General features: G+C 42.0%; 1 protein-coding gene across 1 annotated transcript; it reads left to right on the top strand.

Annotated features, from left to right (window-relative positions):
* Positions 1 to 1390: 1390 nt before the first annotated feature.
* Positions 1391 to 18106, top strand: FAM151B (family with sequence similarity 151 member B). Its single transcript, XM_060236427.1, has 6 exons — positions 1391 to 1474; positions 4538 to 4663; positions 6961 to 7123; positions 8909 to 9120; positions 13519 to 13654; positions 17454 to 18106. Exons 1-6 carry the CDS (start codon positions 1456 to 1458, stop codon positions 17611 to 17613), a joined length of 816 nt encoding a protein of 271 aa, XP_060092410.1. The 5' UTR covers positions 1391 to 1455; the 3' UTR covers positions 17614 to 18106.
* The last annotated feature ends 320 nt before the right edge of the window (positions 18107 to 18426 follow it).

Genomic DNA, 18426 nt, shown 5'->3' with positions numbered 1-18426 from the left:
AAAATGGCTGCTTTGGATGGTGAAGTCTATGGCATTCTATCCGAAGCGCCTTCCCCTCCCAAATCCAGCCTTCCCCTAGCTTTGCGCTCCCCCCTTCAGGAATTTTCAAATTTAAGAGTTGGCAACCATGCAACATGATGCAACACCCTCCACTTTAGAAGAAGAAGAAGAAGATATTGGATTTATATCCCGCCCTCCACTCCGAAGAGTCTCAGAGCGGCTCACAATCTCTTTTACCTTCCTCCCCCACAACAGACACCCTGTGAGGTGGGTGGGGCTGAGAGGGCTCTCACAGCAGCTGCCCCTTCAAGGACAGCCTCTGCCAGAGCTATGGCTGACCCAAGGCCATTCCAGCAGGTGCAAGTGGAGGAGTGGGGAATCAAACCCGGTTCTCCCAGATAAGAGTCCGCACACTTAACCACTACACCAAACTGGCTTTAAACCTCTGGGGTTGCCTCACCTCAGGTAACACTTCTCCCATGCTGGCCCGAACTTCTCCATGCCCTTCAGAGGCTGACATCTCTCCCTTCTGGGGTTATCTTGAAACAAAATAACGCTTTTACATATTGATTTGGGGGAGGAGGGCATATCCAGAAACTGCACCAAGCTTTATTGCTTTGAAACCCCTAATGAAAGGACAGTCAACATTTCCATCCTGGAATCGAACAGGTTTGTTTTCTTGGTAGTTGTGCTTCTAAGAGATACTGGGATCAGACCAGATTACAAACTTGAGAAAAGTCTGTATTCAACAGATAAAGTGGGTCTGACTCTGGACTGCCATAAAAGCCCCCGTAAAATTCTAGTGGGCCAGTGGGTGGAGGGAGGGTTGTGGCTGCCCTTGACTTACTCAAGGTCCAATGATCTGTGTAATAGTAAGCATCAAAATATCTTTGTTTCCCTTTAACTGATTATAAAAAACTGCTTTGTGACCATAACTACTGAGTCCCAATTAAGGCCTTTCAGATCTGTCTTATTTGAAAGAAGAAAAAGAACACACACACAAAGGGCGGGGGGGGGGGGAGAGAAGGCTATCACTTTCAAGTCTCCATCCCAGCACAAACAACCGGAGGACTAAAATTCAGCCTTCTATTGATTGGGAAGGATTCAGCGTGTTGTTAGACAGACTCTTTAGTCGGAAGCAGGAGAGCCTCTGGGACTTTTTATTTTTAAAGGGGCCATACCAAATTAGAAATAAACTAACTCCTCCGGATATGCAAGAGCGACTCGACTAATCTCACCCTGCCAGCTGTCCTCCTTTCGTAGTACTGCACGGGAGGAAAGTGGCCAGGGTGGGGTGTAACTCTTTTCTCACGGATGTTTTCCGTCCTGCTTCAAAACCCTTGGCGGAAGGATATCTTGCAGTTCTCTTAAACGTTTGCAGACTGATCTTTCTACCTCGAGTCTTCGCCGACTTCATCGAGTTCTGTACGACCTCGACACCTTCGCAGCTCGGCTATGGCCGGGGTCGAGCAGGGTAAGAGCTGTGCCCGCCCCTCGTGGAGAACGTGGCCTGCGGGGAGGGGAGACCGAGTCCGCCCCCCCCCCCCCGGTTGGAAGCAGACGCCTCAGAGGGGGAAGGTAGCAGTTGAGAGGGTTTTATATTGAAGAAAGAAGGGATTTTTCTTCAAAAAGAAGGCGAGAGTTAAGCAAACGAAAGTCTGATTTGGCCGGTTTCAAGCTGGGTTTACGTATTTGTTCGATACTGTATTAGAAAGAGAGTCTGGTGGTTTCTGTATATTCTCATCAAGATGCTCACATGTAGTTCAGAACAAAGATTGTAAATAGCCGGGCCGCCTCCCTAAAATGGAAAAAGATACCTGTCATGGGTTCCCCATCTTATGTAGTTAAAAAAAAACACCAAAAACCCGAACACAGCCACACACCCATCTATATAAAATGTGTCAGCTGAGGTAGATGTTGGTTATGAGAATTCATCTGTGGTAGAACCAGGATAGTTTTAGGTGGGCAGCTGTGTTGATCTGGAGCAGCAGAACAAAGTTTGAGACTAGCGGCACCTTTAAGACGACAAAGTTTTATACAAAAGTTTGGATGCACAAATGCTTAGATTTTGTGTAAAACTTTGTTGGTTTTAAAGATTCCATTGGACTCAAACTTTGTTTCCTGGATTCTTTTGTCCTACTTTTGTCAGGGAGGTCATGGCAGCAATATATGGCTATTTCCATTTGTTTGGTCTCAAAACAATCTGGCCACTTAAACAAGGGGGGTGGCAAGGACCACCTGACAAACTGAATGGTTGAACAGGAGCTTGGACTTAATTATTGAACACATTTTTATTCAAGCCTTTGTTCAAGATGCTCAGAGGAGCCTATATTGTTCTTGAGTCCTCCATGCGATTCTCAACACAATGCTGTACAGCAGGTAAGGCTGAGAAAAGACTGACTGGGTCAAGGTAACCCAGAAAGCTTCATGCTACAAGTTGGAATGTATTTAATTTATTTATTATTTTCTGTTTATAGCCCATCCTTTCCCAAATGGGCTCTGAGTGGGTAACAACACTCAATAATACATGGTTAAAATCAGATACATATAATAAAACAATGTACAATCTAAAAACAATATAACAGTCTAAAAACAAACTCCAATTCTGCAGTTAGTGGTATCAGTTGCCTCCACTCCTTCCATACATCTCCCAGCTGCGATAAGTTATAGGTCGACAGAGTTATTTCATCAGGGTCCCTGCAGCAGGGAGGCCACAGAATAACAAAATGTCCACCGCCTCAGTTGAATGCCTGGTGGAACAGCTCTGTTTTACAGGCCTTGCAGAACTGCAACACTCCCTGCAGGGTCCTAATATCCAGTGGGAGCTTGTTCCACCAGGTAGGGACCAGGACATAGAATGCCGTAGCCTGAGTTGAGGCTAAGTGGACTTCTTTTGGGCCAGGGATTACCAGCAGATGTTGATCCATGGAATGTAAGGTTCTCCGGGGTATATACCGGAAGAGGTGGTCTCGCAGATATGCTGTTCTCAGGCTGTTCAGGGCTTGGAAGGTCAGAACTAAAACCTTGAACCAGATCTTGTACTCAATTGGTAACCAGTGCAGCTGGTGCACCTGTATAGGCACTGCAGCAAGCAGGCATGCTGCAGCATTCTACACCAGTTGGAGTTTCTGGATCAGATTCAAGGGCAAGCCAGCATAGAGCAAATTGCAGTAATCTAGTCTGGAAGTGACTGTTGCATGGTTCACTGTGGCCAGATCCTGGATGGATAGGCCGGGAGCCAGTTGTTTTGCCTGCTGTAGATTGTAGAAGGCTACTGTGGTGACCTGGGCCTCCGCAGACAATGAGGTATCCAAGATCACCCTAAGGCTCCGAACCCTTGGCGCAGTGACAGAAGTGCCCCACCAATGGTTGGGAGCTTGATTCCTATACCCATCCCACCCTTTTAGATGGATTTAGTTTCAGTCAGCTCTGTTGCAACTACCCCGTCATGGCCTCAAGCGCACAGTCAGATTTTCTGAGGCAGAGTCTGGGTGGCTGACCATCAACAGCTAGAGCTGGGTGTCAATGGCGTATTGATGGTAACCCAACCCATACCGCCATACTAACTGGCAAGGGGGTGCATATAGATATTAAACAACATTGGCAACAGGATTGCTCCCCGTAGCACTCCATATTCTAATGGGTACCGCTGGGAGATTGTGTCACCATTTGGCACCCTCTGTCCCCAACCCAAGAGGAAGGAGGAAAACCACTGTAAGGCCGTTCCCTTCACTACTATGTCGGCGAGGCGGTAGGTCAAAAGATCACAATCGACCATTTTGATTTGAACCTAGGTCTCCCATAACCTAGTCTAATCATCACACTGATGTTTAATAATTTGATTGACACACATCATGTGGTTGATATGGCTGTAGTTATATGAATGTTGACGCCACAATAAAGGTACTCCTTTTTTTGGCTTTGATGCGACAGGCTGATGCTGCCGTTGTTCAGGAATTTATATGTAGTGGCTCCAAAAGGTTCATCTGTTACAACATATTATGATTTTTTCTAACACACGTAGCTGAGCACCATGCATAGGTATTGTTCAACTCAGATTGAGGAGCACTTCTACTAGAGTGGTCAGTGGGTAAGCTTAGAGCCAGTGTTTCTTAACTGTTATCCCATTTAGGGGGGGTGTACTGTGGCTCAAGGTAGAGCATCTGGATGGTATTCAAAAGGTCTCCTTTTCAATCCCTAGCACCTCCAGGCAAAAGAATCAGGTAGTAAGCTATGAGAAAGACATCTGCCTAGGGTTGCCAACCCCAGTTTGGAAATTCCTGTAGATTTAGGGGTAGAGTCTGGAGAGGGACTTCAGCTGGGTCTAGTGTCATAGAGTCCACCCTCTGAAGCAGACATTTTTTTCCAGTAGAACTGATACCTGTAATCAGTTGTAATTTCAGGAAATCTCTATGCTCAACTTGGAGGTTAGCAATCCTACTTCTACCTGGGGCCCAGTCTCATATAAATGTGGTTTAATAAGCAGTTTCAAGCTTTCTTTCATGAATTTTTATCCACACTAATGTTCTCACTGTAGGCTCTTGGACTGAAAATATATTGGATTATTTTCTGAATACTAAGCAAATTAAAATAAGAGATGGAGCTGAAATCCTGTGGTATCACGCAGCAAACAGTAAATTACAAATAACAGAGGCAATACAAAGTGAGTATCTATTGGAAGGTATATTTGAAAATATACAAATTGTAAAGGCTTGAATTTAATTAAACAGCATAGTACAGAAGCAGTTCCTGTAGAAATTCTGAAACTGAAGTACAATAGCATTATGGTTGGCTTGTTGGAAGAAGAGAGGCAGTTTCATTTTTGTATTCGTTTAGTCATAAATATAGTTATATGGCATCCCATTTTGTTACCAGAAATTTTTTTTCCAGTTTGTGTGGTTAGAATCAGAACCCTGAAAATATGATTGTACTTGGTGTGCTAAGCAACGTTTTCCAAAGGCTGTCACTGTTTGTAGCTATATGCAGCATGTTGCTGAAATGCATCCAGATCTGATGTTATTGTGTCATGTGAAGAAGGGGCTCTAGAGCACTTAGTAATTAAGAGTGTCAGACTAGTGACTTGGAGACCCAGGTTTGAATCCCCACACATACCATGGAGACTTGCTGGGTGACCTTGGCCCATCACACTCTCTCAACCTAACTTACCTCACTAGGTTGTTGTGAAGATAAAATGGAAGAGGGGAGAATAATGTAAAGGCAGGGTGTAAATGAATTAAACAATTATGTGTCTTATAAGAACAGTGACTGAAGAGATGTTACTGTGTGCATCAACCATCAATCTTACATTATCATCCCAAGCAGGTCTTCTCATAGACTTGCCAACCTCCAGGTGGTGGGTGGAGATCTCCTCCTGGGATTACAACTGATTTCCAGCTTACTGAGATCAGTTCACCTGGAGAAAATGGCTGATTTGGAAGATGGACTCTATGGCATTATTCCCCCACTGAAGTCCCTCCCCTCCCCAAGCCGTACCCTTCTCAGGTTCCACTCCCCAAATCTCCAGGTATTTCCCAACTCACAGCTAGCAACCTTATCTACTCAAAATGTTATTCAGGTTTATTCAATTAAGTTTACCTGGAAATAGAGTGAGGCTCAGTTGACATTGCAGCAGCTTGTCTACTTCACTTCCAGCATTACCCAGAAGTGACATCATCACATTGGCAAAGTCAGGGCACTGCTATGGTATTTGGGCAAAAATTCTATGGTAGAAACCAAATTTATCATAGTTTTCCCCCCAAAATCCCGAGTATCATGCTGACATCACTGCACAATGTCACTTGCAGGACATGTCATTGCAATGTCATCTGGTCCCCCCTCCCACTTCTGATAAGCCCCCCCCCCCCCAATCCCCTCCTGGTTGCCAGGAGGGTGCTGACAACCCTAGGTAAAAGGCATCATGAATGCCTCCTGACAAATGTAGTTTAAAATAATTAGGCAAATCCCTAGTGAGCTCTTACTAATTTCACTTTAGCTTGTGCAAGATATATTCCTTTTGGACTCTAGCAAATCTTTGGCTGCACTGTTGACATCCCACTGAATTGAAAGAGATTTAAACAGCATAGGTGTTTGTGAGACTGGTCTTAAAAATTTGTCTCTAGCAAGTTGGCTTTGTAAGCAGGCACCCCTGAAGTATTATTTTCTGTGAATAAGTATAGTTTTTACTAAGATTCTTTATACATCTGAGAGGAGCATTGTTGAGGCATTGCGTTTTCTGTTATCGTCTGCTCTGTATGCTTTCTGTACATGATGAAAACTCACTTTTTCATAGAGATGTTAGCCAAGGAATTCTAAGTGTGCAAAGGTGCATCTTATTTTCTTCTGTGAAATGGAAATATTTGATTAATTGGGAAATTTGGCTACCCTGCCCTACTGTGGAATTGGAGCAGCCAAGCCTATGACATGTATGGCTCTTAAATCTGACATCCAACTGAATCACTTGCTACCAGGCAACACACTTCTCTTGGGTTATGAATTCACTTGTAACAAACCTACTAGCAGCCATCAATTTCTGTGTCTCTAGATCTAAAATGCCGTTCTTCATTCAATCAATCTTATATTTTTTTTAAAAAAATGAGACAAAAATATTGTTCTTCCTTAGAAAACAGAATAGCTGAATGATGCATATTCACAATTCAGTTGCAAACATAACGGAACACACTGGCAATTATTCATGGTATTTATTTATTTTTTTACTTCATTAAATCCTGCCTCTGTCCCCAGTGGGGCCCCAAAGCAGCTTATAGCATTCCCTTCTTCTCCAAGAGAGTATGTGATTGGCTAAAGGCCACCCAGCAGCTTCCATGGCAGGTTCAAACCTGAGTCTTCCAGATCTCAGTCTGACACTCCAACTACTAAACAAATGAGAGTGGTATTCTGATCTATATAGCGCGGCAAAGCTTTCTAAGCATTTTCTCTCTTTCTCTTTTTGTGAATAAACAGGTACAGCCCACATGATAGAGGGAGATATCCTTCTTTGTGGAGGAAATGGCAGTGGTGAACCAATCATGGCTCATCCACCTGAAACCAACAGTGATATTACACTGAAGGAGTGGCTAAAGGAGGTTACAAACACTAGCAAGGGTATCAAGCTTGATTTTAAAAGGTAAAGGGGAAACTGTATAGAGATTTCCCAGTATTTATTTAGTATATTTCTATTCTGCCCATTCAGGGCGGAGTACAACATGATAAAACAATAAAATACAATAAAAACATTCTATCAACAGACAACTCAACAGCACTCAAATTACCATGTCATCACATATTGCCAGCCTAGCCGTCTCACATCATGATATCTCATAGAGATGGCAGTTTTTATTCCATTTCCTAGCACAGACAACAGTGCTGGCTGGGGAGGCCAACCAGATCAAGAATAGATGCCCACAGCCTCAGCTGAAAGCCTGGTGGAACAGCTCCATTTCACAAGCCCTAGGAAGGCTAAGAAGCCAGGTAAGGCCCGGATCTTAATAGGGAGCTGATTCCACCAGGTCGGGGCCAGGACAGAAAAAGCCCTGGCCCTAATTGAGGCAAGGCGGGCATCTGTTGGGAGGCCGAATGTAACAACCTCCTGGGCATATATGGAAGGAGACAGTCTAAATAAATAAACACCTACCATTTCTGTGCTAGGAACTTCATTTCCAGGTTTGTGGGTCCCACTTCAGATCAGGGCCACAACACATGCAAAGGAAGATTTCTCCCCACAGCCATTTTTCTAGCCTGAAATGGCCTGATGAGGCATTGTTTGAATAACTGGGGAAGCCAACATGTATTGAGAGCCAGCATGGTGTTTTGTTTGACTAGGATCTGGATGATCCAAATTTAAATCCCCACTCTGCCATGGAGGCTTGCTTGATGCCTCTCATGCAGTCTCAGCCTAATCTACCTCACAAAGGATGGAATGGAGAAGAAAATGCTGTAAGCCATTTTGGGACCCCAATTGGAGGAAAGGCAAGGGTATAAATGAAGTAAATAATGATGGCTACGCAAATGACAACTCCCAGGTCGTCCTGTTTTTTCATGGATGCTGCCATCCCAGTCCAGATTGCCTCCCTCCCCATATGCCTGGGAATTAAGCTCTTCGTGCAGAACTTGAGGCACATGTCCATTGACAGTCCATGAGTTCACATAGATTTTTAATGTGTAAACTGACCACATTGTAACATTAAGTACTAGTCTAAAATATTATCTTAATGTTATAATGTTAGAAATTGCTAACACAACATTTTAAATCAGCAGTAATTAATTTTTATACCAGTGTTGCATTGCATTTTAAGATTCAGTGGGCAGAATCCAGATTATATTTCCTCACTTGTAGAATGGAAATTTTCCACTTCGCATCTTCTTCTGTAGGCCATTGATCTTCATGCTGCTGCTGGAGGACAGGAGACCCTGAAGAACAAGGGAGGTCTGCCACAGAAAAGGGGGATCGGTGGAAGTTGCCAATTTAGTCTGGATCCATCCCATAATAATTAAATTGTTAAAATAACCTCATTTTAGAGAGTTCTTTAGTTTTTACTATAAAGATCTTCCAAGCTTGATTCAAAATCACAGCAGCCTTAGGTTTAGCTGAATTTGTGGTTTACTAGAATACAAAAAACTGCAACAGATTATAAAAGAGGGCCTGAGCCACACAGCAGATCACATTTAGTAATGTTCTGCTTAATATTCATGTTGCACTTCAGTATGTGTCATTTCTCAATCCATTCATCATCTGTGCTAATGCCCTGTATTGGTACTTCGTTATTTTGTGGATCCTTAAAAGTTACTGTAGGCGGTGATGATGTGGGGATTATCTGAATCAATCCTACCATCTATGGAAAAGGAGTGTTCAATGTATTGTTTGCTTCTCCCCATGTGGCTACATTATGAATGTAGTTTCCTGTCTTTATAGTCTAGCATCTGTGAATTCTTCAATGAAGCTTCTTGGGGATATAGAATTCAGGAAACCTGTTTGGATTAATGCAGATATTCTTCCTGGACCAAATGGAAGTAATTGCACAGTAGATGCAAAGGCTTTTCTGGACACTGTAACATCAAATTTTCCAAATGTAACTTTATCACTGGGATGGACAACTGGGTGGATTAATCTAAGATGCAATACAGGTAAGATAAATGTGTTTAATCGTGCCAGACATAATACTGCCCTTAAATTCTCCAAATATCATCCTTGTAGCTGTATTGATTAATATTTGAGATAGTATGTTTTTTTTAAATTTTATATAAGCAATACGAATACTGAGAAAAGATAAGATAGAAATACCACAGAGTTTCATTTATACATAAACAGTCATATCTTGGTCAACAAAAGCATAAAAAGAGAAAACCATCTTTTATAAGAGGTAGCCAAACTGTGACTTGGAAGCCACATGTGGCTCTTTCACATATATTCTGTAGATCTCAAAGCCCCCACCAACTACCCTGTTGACTGGCTTGAAGAAGGCATGTCTCTTTAAATCACTTCTCCACGTCAAGCCAGCTGGTGGCTTGGAGAATGCATTTAAAGTTGCTTTCTTTCCACCTCTTCTCAAATATTTGCAACTCTTAAACATCTGATGTTCATGTCGTACAGCTCTCAACCATCTGATGTTTATTATATGTGACTCTTACACCAAGCAAGTTTGGTCACTCGATTTATAATAATCAATATTGTCTAATAAATTGTAACTAATAAAATGTTTCTCTTTTAAATTCTAACATTCCCTGCCTTGGGTCACTGTAAGCATAAACTTTTTAAACCTATGTTGCTCAGTTCTGTCTCTTCATCCTTCTGGACTTTATAATTTTATTCTTATTTTAATCTTTAAAGCTTTCCAACCAAGTTTGATCAATATATGCAAAAAATATTCTATTTTTTATTAAAATTCGGATTCTGGTCTGTTGTGCAAGTAAGGTGTTAAATTTGCCATTGTCATATATAATCAGTTACTTTATTTTTCCAGTCAATCAATTCTGGGCATATTTCAGGTTTCCATTTAGATGCTAATACCACTCTTGCTGCTGATCCCTGAGTGGTTAAAAGGCTGAGGTCCCTTCTCTTCCCCCCATAACACTCCAGAGCAGTATCAGACCCAGGACCAGTGCGTGGGAATAGGCAAAGTAGGCACCCGCCTAGGGTACCACCTGGCCTAGGGGGAGCCAGTGGATGCCCCCTCCACTCCCCGACACATGACTCTGGCTCCTGACCACTGCCACCTCATCCTCTCCCATCACCAAGCTGCATTCAGCAAAGCCAAGCTATCCCCTTCTCCCTCATATGCAACTTGGGCTCCCAACTCTCCCTCCACCCTCCTTCCTGGACCAGCCGGTAAGCACTTCTCCTCACAGTTTTTAATAATTTATCACATTTTTTTGAAAGATTAAAATTAAAAATCAGTAAATTAAAAAATGTGAAATTTCAAATTTGGCACTCTTTATTTTCCCCACCATTTTTTTAATGAGGGGGGCACTAGTGGGTGACTCATTTAGGGTGCCAAAAACCCCAGCATCAGCCCTGTCAGACCCACTGTAGCTCTTCAAAAGGCAGTTCCTCACAGCACCTGTGCCACTGCAAGGAGCACTAATCTGCTCTGGGCATCCCTGACCCAACTTGTTAAAAGACATAATGTGTATAGCTTGAGCCTCAGACACAAGAGTTCTATTGCTTCCTCATTAATTTCAATTAAGGAGACTGTTCTCTGTGTAAAACAATGTATAAAACACTGAAGTGAAAGGGCCTTCGCATTAACTTAAGTTGGAGTCAGGTAACCATGGTTAATCATGTGTCAAACATGTGGCTTACCAGATCTCTGCTTAGTCTGGATTTCATACTTTTTAAAATGTGATGTTGACACATGTTCAAAAGATACGCAGAATAAGTGAGCAGTGTATCTCCTTATGTCTTCACTACCTGCCTCCTCAAAATGGTTGTGTGAATCCGTCTTTAATATTTTGAAGCGTACACCTAGGTTAAAAATCCAAGCCCCTGTGTAATGCTTCTGTGTTTTGCACACACAAGATGTGAACTCTTTTCAGCTTCAAAAAACAAATAAGAACATAAGAGAAGCCATGTTAGATCAGGCCAATGGCCAACAGTCCAACACTCTGTGTCACACAGTGGCCCAAAAAAATTTATATATATACACATATACACACTGTGGCTAATAGCCACTGATGGACCTCTGCTCCATATTTTTATCTAACCCCCTCTTGAAGGTGGCTATGCTTGTGGCCGCCACCACCTCCTGTGGCAGTGAATTTCACATGTTAATCACCCGTTGGGTGAAGAAGTACTTCCTTTTATCCGTTTTAACCTGTCTGCTCAGCAATTTCATCGAATGCCCACGAGTTCTTGTATTGTGAGAAAGGGAGAAAAGTACTTCTTTCTCTACTTTCTCCATCCTATGCATTATCTTGTAAACCTCTATCATGTCACCCTGCAGTCGACGTTTCTCCAAGCTAAAGTGCCCCAAGCGTTTCAACCTTTCTTCATAGGAAAAATGTTCCAGCCCTTTAATCATTCTAGTTGCCCTTTTCTGGACTTTCTCCAATGCTATAATATCCTTTTTGAGGTGCGGCGACCAGAACTGCACACAGTACTCCAAATGAGACCGGACCATTGATTTATACAGGGACATTATGGTACTGGCTGATTTGTTTTCAATTCCCTTCCTAATAATTCCCAGCATGGCGTTGGCCTTTTTTATTGCAAACGCACACTGTCTTGACATTTTCAGTGAGTTATCTACCACAACCCCAAGATCTCTCTCTTGGTCAGTCTCTGCCAGTTCACACCCCATCAACTTGTATTCGTAGCTGGAATTCTTGGCCCCAATGTGCATTACTTTGCACTTGGCCACATTGAACCGCATCTGCCACGTTGACGCCCACTCACCCAGCCTCAACAGATCCCTTTGGAGTTCCTCACAATCCTCTCTGGTTCTCACCACCCTGAACAATTTAGTGTCATCCGCAAACTTGGCCACTTCACTGCTCACTCCTAACTCTAAATCATTTATGAACAAGTTAAAGAGCATGGGACCCAGTACCGAGCCCTGCGGCACCCCACTGCTTACCATCCTCCACTGCGAAGACTGCCCATTTATACTCACTCTCCGCTTCCTATTACTCAGCCAGTTTTTGATCCACAAGAGGACCTGTCCTTTTACTCCATGACTCTCAAGCTTTCTAAGGAGCCTTTGATGAGGAACTTTATCAAAAGCTTTCTGGAAGTCAAGGTAAACAACATCTATCGGGTCTCCTTTGTCCACATGTTTGTTCATCCCCTCAAAGAAATGTAACAGGTTAGTGAGGCAAGATCTTCCCTTAGAGAACCCATGCTGAGTCTTCCTCAATAACCCATGTTCATCAATGTGCCTACTCATTCTGTCCTTGATAATGCTTTCTACCAACTTTCCTGGTATTGAAGTCAGACTGACTGGCTTGTAATTTCCCGGATCTCCTCTGGAACCCTTTTTAAAGATGGGGGTGACATTTGCTACCTTCCAGTCCTCAGGAACGGAGGCAGATTTCAATGAAAGATTACAGATTTTTGTCAGAAGATCCACAAGTTCAACTTTGAGTTCTTTCAGAACTCTTGGATGTATGCCATCCGGACCCGGTGACTTATTCGTTTTTAATTTGTCTATCAGTTGTAGGACCTCCTCTTTTGTCACCTCAATCTGACTCAGGTCTTTCAACACCCATTCCAAAATTAGTGGTTCTGGGGCGGGCAAAAAGTTCTCATCTTCCACAGTGAAGACGGAGGCAAAAAATGCCTTCAGCTTCTCAGCCATTTCCCTATCCTCCTTCAGTAATCCTTTTACCCCATGGTCATCCAAGGGCCCCACTGCCTCCCTGGCTGGTTTCCTACTTCTAATATATTTGAAGAAATTTTTATTGTTAGTCTTTATGTTTTTTGCAATATGCTCCTCATAGTCCCTTTTTGCCTGCCTGATCACAGTCTTGCATTTGATTTGTCACAGCCTGTGTTCCCTTTTATTAATCTTACTTGGACTGGTTTTCCACTGCTTAAAGAGTCCTTCTTACCTTTAACAATTTCCATTACTTTGTTTGTTAACCATGCAGGCCTTTTCTTATGCCTGTTTGTGCCTTTCCTAACTTGTGGTATGTATTTTATCTGAGCTTCTAGGATTATAGTTTTTAATAGTCTCCAAGCTTCCCCAAGGGTTCTGACCATATTTACCTTTCCTTTCAGTTTCCTCCTCACATGCCTCCTCATCTCAGAGAATTTACCCCTTTTAAAGTTAAACGTGGTTGAGGTGGTCTTTTGGGACAACTCCCTATTTTATTTTAAATCTTATTTGGGGTGTTCTGGTCACTGAGAAAAGTGCTGTAAGGATGTGGGAATCTGAGAACAATATTTGTTGGTCAGGATGCAGTGCTTCTGCTACACTTCACCACTTATTATCCCTTCTTATGGCTCCTGAAAACTCTTTTTGATGAATTAATATTCTGTGATCATAACATATAAGAATGATGCTGTATTGTTTGTTTTTTTCCTAGGGTACAGTTCAATAATGATGCAAGAAATGGCAGCTATTTGTAGAGATCTTATTCAGCCAATAACATTCCCTGTAAGAGCTGCTTTGGTGCGCCAGTCAATATCTGAACTTCAGTGGTTATTACAACAATCAAATAGGTATGCTCACTTTATCAAATAATGAACTCTGTGGCCCCACACTTATCAGTAGGGCAATGAAATGGATAAACTCTCAGATAGGAAATACTAGTTTGTAAATTAAGGAGAGAGAGAGTAAGATGGGCTGTTAAATACACTGGTCCAAAACTTCAGTAATTAGGACAATTGCTCTGGGTATTAGGAAGCTTCTCATGTGATCTAGGACCTGAGTGGTCTGACAATATTGCAGTGAGGGTAGAGGGAGAGGAATTTCTTGTTTTTCATCTCTTGTCCCCCACAGTTCCTTGCAAGTCCCCAATTTGTTAACAGCTATTTATTTTAATTATATACAGACCTGCCCTGGGTTCAGTGATGGTGGGAAGGATTTCCACCCCCCTAGCTCTACACAGCATCATGGTGCATTTGTGTGCCACCTTGGCTTTTCCTGGCTGTTCTCAATTCTTTCTCAAACCTGCTTTGTTTCAAAATTTTGAGAAAGATCACAGCAGAACCTAGATGGTGCCTGTCTGTGTGGAGGGGAAAATGCATTTTCTTAATTACATGGCAGCCATTTTTCCCCCTGACACTATTGTGGCAGCAGCCATTTTTTTCTCCTACCATCCAAGGGGCTTCTTGTTTCAAAGGCATTAGAGAATCATTTTGTTGATACACCATATTAACAATATGTATACCAGGTTCTCTGAATTCCCACATCTCTCTCTCTTGTAAAAAGTTAAGTTTCTAGTCCTTTCCCTTGCAGAGATAAGAGGAAGGCATATCTCCACAAAGAAAGAAACTAAAACGTTTTTTTTTAATGAAAGCTGGGGATTTAGAGAACCTGTGTCATATATTGTTTTAACCACATATTGTTATAACAATATTCAATTACCATTTTTATAAAAAATACAAAAGCTATTGGTGGCCTAGATGAGGAGGAACCCCTGCTGGGGGACTGCGGTGAGGAAACTGCAGAGAAATATGCCCCATGAAACCCCCATTGCTGCTGCACGTTATCAGCAGTTACATGAGCAACAGAGAAACCATACAAGCCCATCCCCATGTCAAAACCACCTTAATGTGCTTTATTTTAAAAGTTTTCATTTAACTGCCAGTAGCATAAGCCACACTAGAAAGGTTTTGGAAATAACTTTTAATTTGTTTAATTTGTTTATTGAAAACAACTGCATTCCACCCAAACAGAACCCCAAAACATTAAAATAATTTAATATATTAAAACATCATTTAAAACAGAGTATATATAAAACAATTCCGTTAAACCATGTAAACACACACACACAACAATACAACTAGGGAGCAGTCACTAACAATTATTGGGGGTATACCAAACAAAACCAAAAAGTTCTCCCCTGCTGGCAGAAGCAGGGGAGAAGGAGGGGAGGAATCTCTCTTGGAGGAAGTTTCAGATTTTAGGTGCCATCACTGAGAAGGGCCTTAGGTTTGCCAACTTCCAGGAGGGGCCTGGAGATCTCCTGCTATTTCAGCTGATCTTCAGATGACAGAAATCAGTTTCCCTGGAGAAAATGGCTGCTTTGGAGGATGGATTCTCTAGCATTGTACCCTGCAGGAGTACCCATCCCCAATCTCTGCTCCCAAAGCCTCCAGGTATTTTTCCACTGGAGCTGGCAATTTTAGAGAAGGCCCTTTCTCAGGTTGTCATCTGTGACAGAACCAGTCTGGTCTGACCTGCAAGCCTCATTCTGCCCACCCACTCCTAGGTGTTCCCAGCTCCTGGAGAGGCTGTCCTCTTTCTTCCACTTGAGTAACTTGCTGCCACCACCTGCCTGTTTGGGGAATTACCAGCTAGGAGAGGGACAGGGCTATTTGGGTAACTACCAGCTAGGAGGGACAGGCTTCTTAGCTCCCAGAAGCCCCACCTCTGTCTCCCCTTACCTAGAGCCTAGTTACAACAGGGACAGAGTACCCCTTTGGGGCTCCCCTGGAGAAATACCACATTCTGAAACACTGGCTTCCTCCACCGGGGGACCCCTTTCGATAGCATATCCAAGACGGTGGAGGATCTATTTGGTACAGAGACTTCTGACCATCTTCCAAATTTTGAAAGGGTTTATGAAAAAGAAAAGGTTTACAAGTATACTTAAGCACAGCTCTAGGATAGCAAATGGACTCCAAAGAAAACTGGTTTAAAAGCAGTGGTTAGAAGCATTTATAGATATGGCTGATGTTTCAATTAAGCTATCTGCACGTTTCCAACAGACTTGATTGTTTTGTCATTAAACAATAAGGCACTGGTCTCTGCAGAAAGGGGGGAAATAGGAGGTGGGAATGGCCATTAGCCTTGGAAAGCAGGAAGCCTGCAGGACACTTGGAATGCTGTCAGGTCGCATCCTCCCCTCCCTCCTTTGCCCATGAAGAGAAAACCAAGTTGCTTTTAATGTATATGTTCCAGAACTCATGGAGTAGTAGGAGGAAAGGGCATTTCTCTACCCCTATTTAGTCTCTGTTGGTGGGGGCACCTGAAGCATGGCCTCTGAAGATGACTGGAGGAAATGGATAGGATCATATAGGAGAAGGTGGTCCTGCTCTTGATTTTGTTGATTTAATTTTCTTGAATAGTTTCAGTCAGTCAGTTTATTTATATGGCACCAAACCAACAACAAGCCTAATAATTAGACAAATTTAAACATAGAATGACAAGATTATCAGTGGTTAAAACAGAACTGTAAAATGAATAAAAGCATCAAGATATATGCCTTTCTAATGCAGAGACAAGCATTACAAAACTTAGCTACCTATTTTGTGATATTCTGATTGGTATCTGAGAGGAGATAGATTACCTGAGCAGATTTTTAGCCCTGGCTTAGCCTTAACCCAAGGGAGAATATATTTAGCACAGGCTAAACTATACCAGGGACATCTTAGAAACACGTTTGATTGTTTTTATTTCTCGCAACTCACACTGGCAAAGTCTCTGAACAAATGGAATTTTCTTATACTTTCCTTCAAGAACAGCAGAAGGAAGGGTTGAACATCTTGCCAGGGAGAAAGCTTTCCTCACATTGTGATCCTCTAAGTTAGTAAGATAGTGGAGAGGGGCGAGATGATACCTAGTTGAATCAGACACAATAGAAGCCGGGCATCTTGACAGATCAAGATGTCTTCCGTGTCCTTTATCCTTTGTTGTAAAACTTTTTTGGCCTGATCTCTGCTAAGGGACAGAATAAACTGAGGGGAGAAACCAAGTAAATTTAGTTTATTGTTAATAATTTTTAACCAGCTAGATCGAAATTTATCTAAAAGCAGGAAATAGTTTGTTTCAAATATTTACATTTAAGATTTTTTTTAAAGTAAACTTTGTTTAGCTTTCATATGCCTCAAATATTTCAAATGTGCAGTTATAAATATGAACTTACGACAAAGTTAGAGAAAGGCAGAATACAAATTATATTTGTTTGGAATATTTATATTTTAATTGCTTAGACTGTTTTAATTCTGTATGTAGATTTTCTTAAATTGGTTTGGTCACTCTGACTCTGGTTTGGTTTGATTGGTTTGGTCCCTGTGGAGAGCCAGTTTGGTGTAGTGGTTAAGTGTGTGGACTCTTATCTGGGAGAACCAGGTTTGATTCCCCACTCCTCCATCTGCACCTGCTGGAATGGCCTTAGATTAGCCATAGCTCTGGCAGAGGTTGTCCTTGAAAGAGAGCCCTCTCAGCCCCACCCACCTCAAAGGGTGTCTGTTGTGGGGGGAGAACATATAGGAGATTATAAGCCGCTCTGAGTCTCTGATTCAGAGAGAAGAGCGGGGTATAAATCTGCAATTCTTCTTCTTCTGATTACAGATACACCTTGACCATTTGGACAGGAAAATGTGATGACTATTCTGTAGAAGATCTACTCTTCATCAGAAACTGTTTTGATAAAACTCGAATTTTTTATGATATCTTAGAACCACAAAAGTCTGAATTCAGAAAGGCAATAGGACTGGAAATCCCTCCATGAAGAAAGCAGACCATAGCATCATATTATTGCCTATAGAAAAGGCACTATTGAAGGTTTAACCAGAACAGTTATTGTGAAGGCACATGTCTTCCTTTAAAAAATGTATCTGTCCCCCTTTTAGGCTTTCATATTGTTAAAAATACTTTCTCTAGAGATTCTATGGACTTCATTCCTCTTAGCTACAGTTTGAAATCCCGCGTCTTTGTTATCCCTTATATATACAGCATCCGCATTTTAAAATGATGATAATGCCACGGTACATATAGCTACCACTACATGCTATTATATTTCATATTTAAAACAGTATTTTCTCAGAAACTGCTTCCGTTCTCCCTTAACATACTGATATTTACTGACTGACGTCTTAATAATTTGATCCTAGAAAAGTTTCATCAAGAATCCAACAACTTCATTGTAATATTTGATTCTAGAGGTCCCTTCCAACTCTGTTTCTATGATTCTAATATTAAAATAAAACAATTAGTCTGTGCAAGAAGTCAGTGTTTTGGACAGCATTCAGCTACTTTCCAGGTGGAACATAAAAAAGGAAATTCATTGTCTGTTATCCTTGTATTGATGTCCCTGGTTAACAGGAAAGTATGGAGGGTGAGATGCTGTTGGGTGTGGGAGTGAGGAGCAAAGATGACTGAAGAACAGGAATGAAAGGCCCCATCAGCATCACAGTAACCACAGTACTACAAGAATGGCAAGCAGGACCCCTGAAGTTGTACAAAACTGAATAAGCCAGGAATGGCAGCAGGAGTGACAGGAGAAGGCAATATGTGGGGACCTACCGGGATGCAAGGTCAACAC

This window comes from Heteronotia binoei, chromosome 4, assembly GCF_032191835.1.
Source record: "Heteronotia binoei isolate CCM8104 ecotype False Entrance Well chromosome 4, APGP_CSIRO_Hbin_v1, whole genome shotgun sequence".
Classification (NCBI taxonomy): domain Eukaryota; kingdom Metazoa; phylum Chordata; class Lepidosauria; order Squamata; family Gekkonidae; genus Heteronotia; species Heteronotia binoei.
The sequence above is the reverse complement of the archived record's forward strand: the minus strand, read 5'-3'. Positions and strand labels throughout refer to the sequence as shown.